Source organism: Carettochelys insculpta, chromosome 6, assembly GCF_033958435.1.
Source record: "Carettochelys insculpta isolate YL-2023 chromosome 6, ASM3395843v1, whole genome shotgun sequence".
Lineage (NCBI taxonomy): Eukaryota > Metazoa > Chordata > Testudines > Carettochelyidae > Carettochelys > Carettochelys insculpta.
Genome location: NC_134142.1, coordinates 69,255,312 through 69,271,394, shown reverse-complemented (window position 1 = coordinate 69,271,394; position 16,083 = coordinate 69,255,312). Strand labels below are relative to the sequence as shown.

At 45.4% G+C, this 16,083-nt stretch overlaps 1 protein-coding gene across 3 annotated transcripts in view; it reads left to right on the top strand.

Moving 5' to 3' along the window:
* Positions 1-16,083, top strand: part of RAD51B (RAD51 paralog B) — a 620,032-nt gene that overhangs the window by 280,545 nt on the left and 323,404 nt on the right. For all 3 annotated transcript variants that reach the window (XR_012645976.1, XM_074997206.1, XM_074997205.1), the window contains exon 8: positions 13,121-13,217. Coding sequence is in view for 2 of the 3 variants with exons in the window: in XM_074997206.1 (XP_074853307.1) it covers positions 13,121-13,217 (97 nt within the window). In the remaining variant the exon portion in view is untranslated. The remainder of the gene's footprint in view (positions 1-13,120; positions 13,218-16,083) is intronic.

Genomic DNA, 16,083 nt, shown 5'->3' with positions numbered 1-16,083 from the left:
TGCAAACAGGTCGGTACAGGCTGCAGAAGCACAGAGAATTGGATGTGAAGCCTGTCCAGGCACATAGAACTTCTTGAGAAGCACAATGACGGGTGCATTTGTGTTGGCTGTATTCCTTGCGTAGAAGAGGAAAGGCAAAAGACCTCAGGCTATCTCTGGGTGGTGGTTGTTTCAAGTTGAGGACATGTAGCTGCCTGACAGCTGCATATTTTTATATTTTGTTTTGTTTCTTCCTGTGGAACTTTCATTAATTTTTGTGATTATTTTTAAGCACTTGGCACAGACTTGCATCCAGTCTCAACCCCTCCAGCGGGCTTTTGGAATGGAGTTACATAACTCTGTACTTTTCCTGTATAAAACAGACTAAATTGGAGCTAAAAACAGTGGCCAGTTGGATGTATTGTTTCTGAAAAGTTCCTGGGTTTCCTCCGTCTCCTCTTTATACACAGTGAAGCCCAGTGGTTCTAAGTAGCCAGTGTCACTAAGAATTGCCTTACTGAAGGAGAAGAGCGGAGAAACTTGGATGGATGAGAGGTAATAGCAAAGTAGTAGTTGCATCTTCCATCATGGAAGTTTAATACGATCGGTTTCTGCCAGCAGCCTTGGGCAAACTGTCCTGAGTGCTAAATCTTCATTGTGTCAGTACAATTCCTTGAGACATTACTCATTATGTATTGTTTCGCTATTGAACTGTCTATTCGCCTTTTTTTGTTTTCATGAGGTACAGCTGAAAACACACACAGATAAACTCAGCTAAGGCAAGAGGGCCAGTGCTCCTGGGGAAAGGAAATATTTGAGTTGTTTTTGCTGGTTTGTGGGTGCCTGCAATTCATGGAATTGCCCCCATTTCTGGGGAGACAGGTATTGAATTTGTAGGTGACTCTCTTGTCAGCTCTCAGCATGGAGGCCTGTGCTTTTTCTTTGGTCAGGAGTGGTGGTTGTTTGTCATCTCTAAAAACATCCACCCATTTCTCTTGAATGTGGGCCTCATTAGAATTACTCTGCCTTTGTCATGTTTAGGTAAGACTAGCGTAATGCGTTCTTTATCATGCATTCCTTTAAACTCGGAGTGGCTAACCTTGTTTCATCGGAGGCCACGTGGCAATTTTTTACACGTTCTGGGGGCCAAACACAATCTAGCCCTAAATCTGCACCTGCCTGCCCCCCCAGTCCCCGTGTTTAACCCCCTCTCAGCCCCAGCCTGTCCCCCCATCCCACCCCCAGGCTTAACTGCATTAAAACATCAGACAGGTCACTTTGCAATAACATGGGTGGTTCAGATTTTCTCCACATGCACATTTTTGAGGCATCATTGTTCAATTAATATTGTAAAATGTAGCGCAAGTGTTTCAAACTACCCCCTGCCAACACCCAGGCTTAACCCCTCTCACCTCCAAACCACCCCCTCGCCACCTCACCGCCTACCTCACACAGAAGCTCTGTGTGCTGTTGCTGCCCCCCCAACTGCACCTTTGCTGGGCTGCTGCCACACCCTCAGTATGGCTGCATGGCTCCCCCCGCAGCCCTTCTACTCCCTTCCCTGACTTGCAGCATGGGCGGCTCCCTGTCCTGGCGTGCTGAAGTAATGGGACTCAATTTAATTGGTTTAACAGCCAGATCCTTCCCACCACCCTGTCAGCCATTTAACCAATTAAATTGAGTTCCATTATTTCAGCATGCCAGGGCAGGGAGCTGAAGGAAGAGTCAGCAGTGGCAGCATGTGGAGTTGCAAATGGCTCCTTGAAAAGCCACATGTGTCTCTGGAGCTGCAGGTTGCTGACCACGTGTCCCACATCCGGCTTTCAAAATGGCACCGCTGCCGTCTCTGCATGCTAGATGAAAAGGCTCTATGGGCTGCATTCTGGCTCACAGGGCACGTGTTGGCTACCCCTCCTTTAAACTCCTCTGGTAACTGCAACAGGGGCAGAACACAGCAGCTTGTCTGCTCATTCGGACAGGAGCATAGCATCCTGTCATTTCCCTCTGTGATCTAGCGCTCTCACTACAGCAAATAAAAGGATTGCTTATGGAGCCCTTTCAAATCTGGGCTTTGATTAAGCAAAACACTAAAGCACGTGTCTAATTTTGAGTATGTGATTAGTCCCATGGGCTTCAAGGGCTTGCCATGCTGTCTAGTTTTCTAGTTCTGGCTGATGGTCTTTCAGAGCTGGCTGTTCTTATTTTTGACTTTTTGGCATAATGTTTCGATGGTAGTTCCCATAGGTGCATCAGTGCATTGTGCCATCACATAGTAATATAGAGTCAAAATGCAGCAATATAAAGTTATCTTGTGAAAATTTAGTACCGTATCATAGAAACTTGGATTGTCCTTTGAATTTCAAGATTTGTGTTGACATTGTTTGTTGATGCGTGCTGTACCTTTTCTGGTCCTGTGTGCATATTGTGATAGGAAGTGTCTTTCCCATATACTTCTCAGAGACCAGTAAGAATGCCAGTACGTCATGTATCAGCTTTACAATAAGTCAGGGGCCTGTGTTGGAAGGTGCCCCTTTGACATAGTTCAGTAGGTATTATTCCCATGTAGCTGCTAGGAAAAAAATGAGACAAGTTCTCCCTTAGTGAGTTAGTGGGGCTGGCCAGGGATTAGGTACAAGACTAGATGGACACCTGGGAGGAGTGAACTGAGCTGTTGTGGTGAAGGGAAGTGCTTTTGTTGCTCTGGGTTTGGTCAGGGTGAAAGTCTGCTTTGTCACTGTGTATTTGATTCATAGGAGCCAAGAGAGATTTTACATTTCCTGAGGATATGAAGGATATAGACAGTGGCAACTGGTGTAGGTGGCAGATAGTGCACCAAGTCCCCCTCCTCCAATCCAGGCTCCACCTTTTCTCTGCCACCTTTCTGTCCTTGCTCTACCCCTGCCCTGCCTCCTATCCCTCCTCTGAAGCATGTAACTCAGGGGACTAGTGGGTCTGGGAGTTGCACTGGCAGCAGCAGGACAAGCAGAGCAATGTGGCCCCAGCTCACTCCACTTCCCCAGAAGAATCCTGCCCCTACTCCCCCTGCTCTCTCCAAGTGATGCAGTGGGAGGAGAGTCTTGAGCTGGGCTGCACTGCACTGCTTGCCCAGCCATTACTGGTGAGTGCGAGGGGAATCCTGCCTCTCCTCCCCACTCCCTGCCCAAGTGATGTAGTGGGAGGAGAGTCTTGAGCTGGGCTGCACTGTACTGCTTGCCCAGCCACTGCTGGTGAGGGGGCCATACTCCTGCTGAGGGCACCAGACCATTCCCACTAGTCCCCTTGTGTCACCTATGGATATAAGCACATGTATTTGGACCTAATTCGTTAGAACAGTTCTCTCCCAAACACACTTCCTCCGGGCTATCTAAACTCTGACATAAGAACAGATGCCAAAGAGGAGAAGACAAACTCGGCATAAGCACAAAAGCGTGTCCCTTTCATCTGCAGAAATTGGTCTACCACAATGTCACCTCACCCACCTTGTCTTTCGAATGGTAGAGGCTGTTGGTCACATAAACCTGGTTTCTCTCTTGGCAGCATGACTTCCCATCCTCCCAACTCTGAGCTCTTGAGTTCTGTCAGTAACTCCTGGCTTGGTGGTTCTGATACTTCAGCTCCAGCTTTTCTCTAACTGTGCCCCTTGTTTCCTCAGTCCAAAGAAAGTGCTGATTTTTCTTTTGAAAGGCTGCTAGGATGGTGATTTACAGTAAGTCTTTCTGAGGTCATGGGCAATTTTTCAACAGTCTCTGTGGCAGGTGGCTACTAAAACTGACTGTACCTGAAGAAAGGCTGGAGCCGAAGGAAATGCTAATTCAGGGTCTAGTTTGACTTTTGGGTCATCAGTAAGTATCCCCTTTCTCCATCTCCTATACTACCTGGGATACAACTGCTCCCCTTGTACAGAGGTTGAATGCTAGTCATCCTTGCAGTTAAAAAAAAAAACAAACAAACAAACCTCTAACAGATTCCCACAGGAGGGATGAAGTTCTCATCATTCTTTGAGCTGTGCCCCACCTCTCTTTTGTCACCACTGCGTCTTTCCATTTCTAACCCCGGTGCTGGCCCCATCTGGCTTTGGGCTGGTTCCTTTTCTGCTTTGTGCACATTCCTTCCATCAGAACCTAGACAATGGTGATCATTGTTTAAGTCCTTTGTAAATAGTACTGACTATATTTGAATGCAGTATATTAAAAGCTCGGCTCTAGGGAAAAGGAAAGTTGCTTCTTTAGTGACTGGAATGGAGAATGTTAAACTCTGATATGCCCAATAGGGACAAAATTGAAATGTTGGGGATTAAAAAAGCTTGTGTACCCTCTCCCCAGCACGCTGAGTCAGCATCCCACCCTTGCAGAGTGACGGTTACTTGTACCAGTTGATCTCTGACTGCAGTGCTGGTCTGTGCAGTTAGAAACACACACACACGTACATCTTGGTGAAGAACAGAGTCCTTCTAGATTTTTGCTTCTGTTTTTCTGCTTGCTCTTCCTGCTCAACAGGAAGCCTTTAATAAGAGTTTTCCTAAATGATGATGTATGTCAAGTGGGAAATTTTATTCTGTTCTCTTAACAAACAGCCATTTCATGAGTGGGTTTTTTGTCCTCCTCTCAGTACATTCCAAAAGGCTTTATACCTCCACTGGTTACTGATTGATGGCTCTGTGCTGAACTCCCTTTAATTTTGCAATAAACCAACAAGGAGACTGAGACCACAAGTTTACAGAGAATGACTTATTTACTTAACTGCATTTACAAGGATGACAAAGTCAGATTTAGTAGTTTCAGTGTGGTCCTTGGGAGGGCAGGAGGAGTACTTTAGAAATTATACTATATAAATAACCAAACAAAAAATAGATTGCTTATTCTTCCGTATAAAAGCAGTCGTATTTTAGTTTCTAGGCCAGCTCACGTCCAGGCTGTGCAGGGATTTTAAATTTACAAAGGCTGTTCACTAAATCCAGCATATTCAAACTTGAGTGCCTGAGCTGAGGCACCTAACAAGTATTTCAATTTTTCTGATCTGTTTTGAAATCACCAGCCACTCCTGAAGTCAGTTAAATTGGGATAGATTCTGTTACTATGATGTGCTATGCAAATGTTGCCAAAGCGTAAGAAATAGATGTGCATTTCAGGTAACTTATATAGGTAAATAAGATTAATCTATAAATATAGCTACACTCTTTTGAAGCTTGATCCCTCATATTCCTGTTTACAGTGGCAACACCTCTGAAAAGCAGGAAAATGATTTAGAAGCCTAAATATTCCTTAAATACCTTACGCTAGGCAAGTTTGAAAATTTTGCCTTTGTTGTCCCTCAGTTTCTCTATCTGTAATACAGGATTGTTAATTATTTCTTTAACCCTTAGTTCTTCATAGTGCTTAACACATGCAACAGGAAGGAAGATGTGGATCATACCCCAAAGAGCATAGACTCTAATGCTTATATGATGCTACCAATACTTAGCTTTCTTATGGGAGAAATAAATTTTAAAGTATTTTTTTAGATATTAAGAAGATCAAACTTTTCCAAGAAACAGCTCTATCATTTGATTATATCTAAATAAACTTTTCAGTAATCATTGCACTCTTATGTTTTGCTACCTCAACTGTAAATTTTCACTTGTTAAACTATTAGTCATACTGGTTAAAATTGGCCATGTTCAAAGGTTAATGAGCAGTGGTTCACTGAACTCAGCAGGAGAGTGAGACAAGTTTCCAGCAACACTGACCTATCCAGCTGACCTTTTTAGTTTAGTTCTTGTTTCAGGGGGTGTTTTCTGTTCTTGTACAGTCATTGGCTGGGGAAGCCCCTTACTTTGATTTTACTGTGAACAGGGAAGAGATAAATATAACACAGCTCACCACCTTTTGCATACGTCTAGGGCTAGCTGGGGCTAGAGGAGGCAAGGTAGTGTTTCCTGTTGCCTTTCTCTGTAATGATTAATAAGAATGAGAGAGCCAGCTTTGTGAAGTTAATTGATACCAGACAATAGGTTCTCTCATGCATTAAAATCTGGCATAACAGAATTCTCCCTATTGAAAGCTCTGTTGGAAGATAATGGACTAGTAATTTGAGTTATGGCTCTGAAGTTGAAGCCAGGGCTGCGTGGTCTGAAGTACATTATGTGTTAGGAGAGCCCACAACAAAAGGTATTGACTCTTCCTTTACCCACTTGGCCTATGATTCCAGCACATCTAGAGGACCATATTTCCCTATGCTGAATCTGGGATCCTGGTAAAATTACTTGTGTTCCATCATGCTCAGTGGTAATTGGTTGTACAAACATTCAGATTAAAACAAGTGGACTGAACCTGGCTTAGTAGAATTCATTTTATTTATATTATCTTTAAGGCTTAGGGTTCATGCAGACAGGGGTGTGACACCCACCCTTCCACATATACATGGGAACCCGATACACCTCTACCATATTGGGGAGGTGGGCAGGACTGACTGATTTCAACTTCCCAGCCTGGAACTCTGTCCTCCATGTGTGGGTGGGCACAACTTGTTGGACTGGCACTGTCCTGATACCTGGCACTGCATCTTCCTGAGAAAAAGTGTGCAGGGTATACGCAAGGTCACATGCCCACCCACCCCAGATTTCTGCCTGAGTTCAATGTGGCCAGCAGCAGTGTTTTGGCACTGAGCAGGAGAGAAGGTGCAGGAGCTGCTTCCAGCTGCAAGGAAGGACAAGGGAGTCAGGGAGGTGAGGTGGGATTACCTGACCTGTGTCTTTGCAGAGCTTCAGGGTTGAAAGGCAGCTAACACCTCTAGACTACCGCTGGTGACTGGTACAACCCAGCTTCCTCCTGTCTCCAGACTACAGCACAGGCAGGAGGCATTGTGCATCGGGGCCCACACAACCTGACTGCAGAGGATTCAGGGCACATGGCAGAGGGGTGATTCAGCAGAGGAAGGGTGCCTAGGTAATGAAGCAGCCCCATGTTCCCTGGGGGCAAGACCTAGGTCAGATTAGGGGAGAAGCAAGTGTGAAGAGGGTGCTAAGTACAGTCATACCTCGAGATAAGCCCATTTGAGTTATGAGAATTCGACTTTACAAGGAGTTTCATTCAATACCCCTACTTCAGCTTACAAGGCATTTCTTCGCATTTACGAGGACCGATTTGGAGGCTGGTGGCACTGGTAGGCGAGCACTGAGGGAATGGAGTTGGCCGCATTGGTCTTGATGAAGAGGCCGTGCAGGGGGGCAGCGGCGTCCTGCGAGAGGGTGGCAGTCTGGTGCGGGGAGGTAGATTTGTCCGAGTCCCAGCAGTAGATCACGCCGCTCTGTGAGATGTGGATGCTGGGTGCACAGCCCATCCCAGCCCTGCTGCTGCTGCTGCTGCTGCTGCTGCTCACCCCCTGAGCGGCTAGGGGGCTGCCGCTGTACGCCCTGCGCAGCTGTGCCTCAAGCGCCACTCGCCGTCTGCGGCACTCCCTCCCATTTAGTGCCTGGCTCACCTGCTGCTGCTTCCTTGGCTGCCACCGGCGGGGCCTCTCCGCCGTGCAGCCCCACATGAGCGAGGCATTGCCCCTCGCCAGCTGGGGGCCCCCTGTGCCTGCCTAGCTCCCCACGTGGCCAGCCCCTGGCAGCGCCCCCTCCCCACTTAACCTAAGCTGCGCTCAGGCCGGGCTACCTCCCCGTGCTCTGCTCTGCCCTGCCTTGCCCCTTGCACCAGATTTAATGGGATTTGGTGGTGTTTTAGCATAAATGGGTGTAAATTTGGGGGCTCAGGAACGCATAACTTTTTTTCCCATTGAAATTAATGGTAATTACATTTTCGACTTAAGAGAATTTGCCCTAAGAGGGGCTTTTCAGGAATGAATTACCCTTGTAAGGTGGAGGAAGACTGTACCTGCCTCAAGGGCTGCTGTAAAGCCTGCAGGTTCAGGGCATGAATAGGCTGCATCACTTCACGTCCCCCACTAGTCCATATCTTAGTTGCCAGTCAGGGAGACTTCCCCATCCTAGCACAGTGCAGAGCTCTGGCACACGTATGGCTTGGCTTCTCCTGGCCAGTGCCCTGGGCTGGAGGATGTTGGGCTTTCCCCAGGGTGCCAGTCCAGCCAGAGACAGTGGGAGAAGGAGCCTTCTGGCCAGGCTGTTAGTGATCTGAGCTGAGGGCTCTGAGTAGGGACTGGTTCTCCCCCAAGCACTGAGAGCAGGATGCCCAGCCAAAAGAGGTGGAGGAGCAGCAGGAAAGTGGATGGAGGGAAGGGGGTAAAACAGGGAGAGGACAGCAAGAAGCGGGAGCATGATGAGTGGGCAGCATGTAACCAGCTGGTATCTGGCACCTGCCCATGCTTGTGGTCATAGCTCACAGAAGTGCTAACTGGAAACAGGTTGGGGAAACAGGATTTGTAGCATATTTGTGCCCCAAACAGGATGGGGAGAGGGCCCTGCTTGCCAAGAGCTGGCACACAGCAGGGGCTTTACTGATGGATTGGTAGGAGGAGCAGCCAGCCCCCTATGCACTGCATTTTTCACTACCACCAGCCAGGCACATCCACCCCCACTTGCCACCAGTGGGCGAGCAGTTGGAGAGAAAGGATCCAGCCACAAGCAGGACCAACCAGTACTAATGGGTCAGGGGAGGGAGACAAAAAATACAGGCCAGTTTGTCCAAGTTGGGACACCTGGAGGAGGGCTTACACATGGAATTATCCCTTTAAAAATGGGGCATCTGATCACCCTAGGCAAATCTCATGAATTAAACAGAGGAAAGCATCATAAATATTTGGATGGTAGATTGCCAAAGGGAATCTCAGAAAGTTATATGGTGATTCAGTTGAAGGCACTTCGCCCTCCCCAAATCAGTCTGATGTTAGGAAGCACTATATAGTGAGAGGTGCCATCTTGCAGGCAAGAGATATAAAAGATGAGAGGGAGATCCTGACCTTTCCAGCTTTCTACGTGTATGCAGCATTTTATGTCTAGCTTTGGTGCTTTGTGATATATTGGCCCTTCTAGGCAGGCCAGTACTAGGTTTTGTGAGACTTGCCTGAAGTATGGTGCGTGCTCTTCCTTGTCTCTAAAGCCGTGTCTACACGTGCCCCAAACTTCGAAATGGCCACGCAAATGGCCATTTCGAAGTTTACTAATGAAGCGCTGAAATGCATATTCAACGCTTCATTAGCATGCGGGTGGCTGCGGCGCTTCGAAATTGACGCGCCTCGCCGCCGCGCGGCTCGTCCCGACGGGGCTCCTTTTCGAAAGGACCCCGCCTACTTCGAAGTCCCCTTATTCCTATCAGCTCATAGGAATGGGAATTTCAATGGCTTCTATGCAATATTAGGAATTGCATAGGAATTCCTATCAGCTCATAGGAATAAGGGGACTTCGAAGTAGGTCGGGTCCTTTCGAAAAGGAGCCCTGTCGGGACGAGCCGCGCGGCGGCGAGGCGCGTCAATTTCGAAGCGCCGCGGCCGCCCGCATGCTAATGAAGCGCTGAATATGCATTTCAGCGCTTCATTAGTAAACTTCGAAATGGCCATTTGCGTGGCCATTTCGAAGTTTGGGGCACGTGGAGACGTAGCCTAAGTGTGACACCACTATCATGTCTTACTGCCCTTCCTTTGGCTAGGTCTACGCGAGCTGTGGAAGATCAAATGCTTAGGTTTGATCTTCTGGGGCCCTGTTTTGCTCATGCGTGAAACGCCACATTCCGGGATCAATATCAAACCCAGAACACCTTGCGAGCTTCAAGGATTAAGGCATGTTGGCGGGAGGGGTGCTCCTGCTGACATTCTGCAGTGAAGACAGGGACCAATGTAGACAGCTGCAAAATCGATTTTAGATTCGTAATTGGCATACCTAATATTGCATAGAAGCCATTGAAATTCCCAGCAAGTGTAGATGGAGCCTTTGTTTACCTGAAGCTCTCCTTCTCCTCAGGCTGAGGTGACTCCCTCACACACCTGTTTGTTAGGGTCAGCAGTTGCTGGTGAACCATTTATATGGATCAGGAGGTGGTGACTAAGTGCGCTTTTCGAGCCGGTGAAGATGACACTGAGGGAATTTAATAGTTGTGGCCTATTGGTGCCAGAATAAAGTGGGGATGGCATTCTGGCTACTGAATTGGATGAGTCTGTGTGCTGAGAAACCTCATGTCACTGCCACTGTTACAAATGGGATGACCTGCTGTACTAAAGTCCTATTTTAGGAAGGTAAAACCTCTTACTATAGCTAGTGCATAGTTATAGAGAGAAAACCGTGCTAGTCTATATACTATCAAAACAAAAAATCAGTAAAGTAGCACTTTAAAGACTAACAAAATAATTTATTAGGTGATGAGCTCTCATGGGACAGACCCACTTCCTCAGACCAGAGCCATACCAGAACAGACTCAATATTTAAAGCACAGAAAACCAAAAATAGTAATCAAGGTTGACAAATCAGAAAAAAAAATTGCTCACATTGAGAATTATTTTGTTAGTCTTTAAAGTGCTACTTTACCGCTTTTTTGTTTTGATAGTAGATAGTTGTGTGTGGGTATGTTGTTTGGAGTTTTGTGTTAAACTTATTAGCCTGTATTTGAAAACTTCCATTTTCAGAAATGTCCTCTAATTCCTGGGACTTAATTTATTTTTGTTGCCCAGCCTGAGACACTTTGGCCAGGCTGCCATCCTTTGCTGAGTGCCCACAATTCGAATTTAAGCCAATGGGAGCCAAGAGTACTCAACCTTGAAAATCAGGCTCGGACTGGGAAAGTAGGGGACTCAGAATTGTACGACTGGTTGATGACATTGGAGATACACAGCTATAACTGAGGGTAGACCTTTCAGGCATTGGGGTTGCACATGTGGACCTGAAGCGGAATTTGATGTTACATAGTTAAACACATGCTCAACTACCATTGAAATCGATGGAATGTGAGCACATGCTTAGTTACCACCCTAAATCAGGGCCAGATTATTTGAATAAAAATGCACCATTTTAACAGTCACTTTACAGATGCTGTAAATGGGGAGTGATCCCTCATGATCTGTCCAGAGAGAAACTGAACTCTAATCCCGTGAAAGCCAGAATCGGAAGAATGGCTGGTTTATAAAGTAAACAGTGAAGATGATTATAATCCTCCATCCAAAAATGTCACAAGGTTCCTGGACATAGGGAGAGCTGAACAACCTGAAAGATAGAGCCCAGTTATGCAATTACTTGTTTTCTCTCAGTTTGAAGCCCATAGAATCCATTGGAAGGGAAGGATATGAAATATGGTACCTCTAATTTGAAAAAAATTAAATACAGTAGCTTTTCTCTCAGATGTGTGACATAAACTGTATACTGGGCCATCATATTTTGTTTATCTTGGCCCAGGTTTGGTTTGACTGCATCACTCATGGTGCCTTTGACACATATGAGTAATGTGGTCAGTGCAAACTTTGTACCAATAAAAACATCATACCATGCTGGAATGCATATATACATATAACAAATATTTATTTAATGTTCAGTATTACAACTAATCATTGCAGTTTTTCCTTTCAAACTGTATAATGTTGATGTGAAATCCCTCCTTTTTACATCTGCCTCTCTTTATTTGGAGTTTTCTGTAAGATTCTATCAAGCTTGTGCCTTGGACTTTGGCTTACCATTTGTATTGTGGTTTATCCTGATATAATCACAAAACTGATTTCTAGGGGCCTGACTCATCCATTGTCTTGAATAGGTTGTTTTCCGTTGGCTGTCTGAGCTATTTGCTCTGTGCTGGGGGTCTTGTGATGATAGTGACATTAGTGCTGTGTACCAGATTGTTGCCTGACAGCCTGAATTCTGAGGTTTCTCTTTTGTAAAAAACTTCCACAATGAACCTTAACACCCAGTCCTGCAAGCATATGGGGCATAATTTTTATGATTATTCCAACTGGAAAAGATCCACAGTCCCTTCTGTGCCATGTTGTTGGATGCCATTGTAGTGACACAAAGCAGTCAGAATGTAAGTGTAAGGAGCCAGCTCTTTGTCAATCCACTTCTTTGTACCTGGCACAGGAATCATGTTAGTGCTTTGGTGTCATTACCCTATGTGCTGCCGAGCTGCCAAAAGGGCCTCATGGAGCCATTGTAGCTGTGTGCAACTTAGAGCAGCCCTTAGGCAAACCTTGTGCCTTCTTCCACTGTGTCAGTTGCAGCCAATCTGGGCAATGTTCTACCATGGTCTCTCCCCCTCCCCCACCCCTGGCACACTGTGCCAGGCACAGCCCTTCCCCTCAACCAGCGCAGGGCCTAGCCTCGCCCAGCCCAGCTCAGCTCTGATGGAGGCCCCCACCACACCATGCCAGCCTCTCCTCCACCTAGTGCTCGCATGGCACGCCCCCCCCAGTGGAGCTCCCACTGCACCGAACCAGTCCCAGCCCCTTCTCCAGCCAGTGCAGGGCCTGGCCCAGCCCCACAATGGAGCTTCCACTGCACTGTACCGGTCCCAGCCCCTTCTGCAGCCAGCTTGGGGCCCAGTCCAGCCCCACCAATGGAGCTCCTCCCTGGCCAGTGCAGCCCCCAATGGAGCCCCCGTACAGACAGTGCCAGCCCCTTTTCTGGCTAGCACGGGACCCAGCCCAGCCTCCACATGGCCTCCCCCGCATCGTGCCAGACCCACCCCTCCCACGGCCAGCGTGGGGCCTGGCCCATACACTTTGGCTGTGTATTACGACTGGCTTCTGTCTAGAACTTTCTTCAAGCCCAACGTCTGCTTGCCAGTGGAGCTGCAGCAGGGCCTCTAGTTTGTACGTTTGGATTTTAAGTTGAACTTTTGTTTTCCCAGAAGGGGACTGAACTTGAAAGGTGACTTAGCAGGGTCCTAGAATGACGGGAAATGGAGGTGCTAAAAGGGGAAAATGGAAAATCCTTGCAACGCTACTTCTCTGGGGCAATACTCCATTACGGTCTCTCTTGAAAAAAGGCAATCTAGGTATACAGGGTGGGTAGCATTTTGTCTTTCATTAACTTTGAACATCTCTTTGGTTTGCTGTGCTTTTTACTATATATCCTTTTGACAAGCTATTACAGGTAGCTCCAAATTTTTAGAAGAAATGAACTTGATGAAGATCAGAGTATGGAGATGTCTGTCTGTCTTTGTATATTGTAGTCCTCTTTTGGGCTGCTGGTAGCCCTCCATTAGGTATAATTAATTTTCTCTCCTACTTGCAGGTTATCTTGACAAATCAGATTACCACACGGCTGAGCAATGGCCTTGATATCCAAGCAGGCCCAGTGTCTCCAGTTGATAACTTGTCTGTGTTTGAAGGTATGAGTTTCATTTTATCACAACTGAAGCTTGATACTGGCACAAATCCCCACTGTCATTTGCAGTGTCCTGTATGTATTCAGAGGCACATAGTATTGTGGTTATGGGAGCATGTGGGATTATGGTTATTAAGCATAACATACAATATAACCAGAGTTCAAAAACATTTTTAAACTCCTTTGTAACTTCCATCATTTAATGGGGAAAATCTTCCATTTTAACCAAAAACTACATTTACTAGGGTCCACAAAAATTTGCAATGTCAAGTTTTCTAGTATTTTCCTCTGTGGTATCTCTTATGCATGATTAGCCTTGTGCACTAGAGGGTTTTCCCTTTTCCTCTGATGCCATTGTGAGAGGCAACATATGGAGCAGACCACTGTCTTGATCTGATATGGTTTATCCTATGCTCCTGTTCGTTGATTGTAATTATCAAAAAGTCAAAAGAGAAACACCTTTCCACAAGTCAGAAAAGGATAAACTTTATTTGTGTCCCCTGAGTTATACACAAGTTGTTCAAGGACAGTGACTCAAGCTGCAGAGCTCAATATTACATTGATGTAATGCAAGCACATCATGTCTTGTAACACCTTTCATGTAATACTGCATTTTCTTTCTATACTAATTTTGGGACATTGCATTTTGAATAGAAATTGAAGCAATAATTACACATTTTCATGCAATAATAATAGCACTAATTTCTCTGTGTATCCATCAGTGAGAAGAAAAGGTAATTCTAATTCAGACCTACTCACCACCTTCTGTGGTAACGGCAGTTCCTAGCTATTTCAAGAATATCTGGGCCCATACCTCATGCAGCAGAAAATTGTACTTTAGTTCCCTATTTAGAATTTAGCTGCGTTAAAGGCCCCCTCTGCTGTCGCAAGCAAGGTTTTTCCTCTAGTGGGTTTCTCAAATAGTATTGCTGAGCTGATGTCAAATTTTCAACTTGGCAGGATATAGTTAGGTGGTTTCCACTTTCCTTCTGAGTTTTGGCAACTTTGTGGTGGGTCTGATCAGCTATGCCCTTACACCAGTTCTCACAGTGATCACAGGAGAATTCCACAGCCTGTAGACAGGTGTTGTTAAAAAGAAAACAGAACCAGGCTAGAGCAATGAAGGGTCCTGTGGCACCTTATAGACTTAACAGAAAAGTTTTGAGCATGAGCTTTCGTGAGCACAGACTCACTTCATCAGATGCTGGTCAGAACCAGGCTAGTGTACATACTTATTGCCCAGTGTAGACACATAAGCACTGGTCCTCTATTCTCTTGTTGCTGTCTGTGAAACCTCTAATTTAATTTCCATTTGACTCAATGCTCATCTCCCAAGATCAAGTTTACTTAAAGTGTACAGTCTCTTCAAATAATGTATGAATGCACCATGACTAGACATTCATGAACAGACTTACTCAAAAGATGTTCAAGAGGTCCTGCTAAATAGTAGAAAGTCTTCTACAGGAAGCATTGAATTGAGGCATTTTGTCACCTAGTCTGTGCAATATAGTTAGTGCTCTGCAGATCCAGGGGTATCTGAAGCTCATTTTTGCAGATACAGGTGTGGATGTGAAATTTTGTGTGTAGAACCCTGAAATTTCTGGATATCTGCTTTGTGTCTGCCATTATCCACATCCTCCAATGTGGATATACACAGATCATTTTTTTCAAACATGGATGTGGACACCAGTTTTATGTCCATGCAGGGCTCTTAAGTATAGGGTATCACTCACCACTTTTTCAGTTCATCAGCATATTCTGGATTCCTTATTATATGTGAAATATGGAGAGGCGGGAGCTGGATGGGAGAGCGGAGGAGCTACCGGCTGTACACACATGGGACAGAGCAACAGTTAATTGAGAAGTCCAGTTGTTTGACTACCAGTTAAAACAGAGTTTACTGTAAAAATAAATTGAAATACTTTATCATCAATTTGTGTGTACAGTGAAATTGATGTTTATGAGATTTACAGATAAACATCTAATCCTTCCAAGCCCCCCCCACTATTCAGTAAAGGCATTAATCTCCATTAACCTTACTGGGGTCTGTTCCCTCTTCAGTGCTCATATGCAACTCAATTTTAAATGGCATTTTTCCTTTCTCCAAGTGCACATGTAACTCGAAACTGCTTTGGGCTCTTTCCAACGGCAGCTCTGTAAGAGTTGGTTACACAAGTTCCATTAAATTAATGGGACATACTCTCTTCTCCCTGACAAATGTATGTACATAAATCCAGCTATCATGGATGGTATTGGGAGTTAGATGTGTGTCTAAATTTTCTGATGCCATTGCTTTGAACTTTTGTTTTTGTTCAGGAAATAAACAGAAATCTTCAAATCGCATGAGTGTCACCATAGCACCTTTCAGCAGCATGAATTCACTTAATTAAAAAAAAATCAAATTCAAAAGTCAATAGTCTCACCTCATTCAGGTGCTTCAGGACAAAACATGCATCAAAAATGCAAGTGTGTCCTACAAATTCTTCCACTAACTACCACTATCTTGCCTTATATTGACCAACTCGGAGAGTGAAAAAGGAGTTCAGACCCATTTGGTATGTTTCTAATCTGCCATCAAGAGATTCAGCTGTCATGTTGGTTTTTGCACTGTGGACACTGGGGAATTGGACTGACACCCTCCAAACTTACTTGGTATTACCACCAAACAACTTACTACTACTACTACTACTACTACTACTTTGCAATTTTATTGTTCTTATCAGCTAACAAGCTCAAATGTCTATAAAAACATGCATGGGCTAAGCTACCAACACCCCTATGATGCAAGTAAGTATCATGCCCATTTTACAGCTCTGAAATCAAAAAATGTCTGAGTGATGGTGTGTGACAGGCTGTGCTTGTGGGAGTCA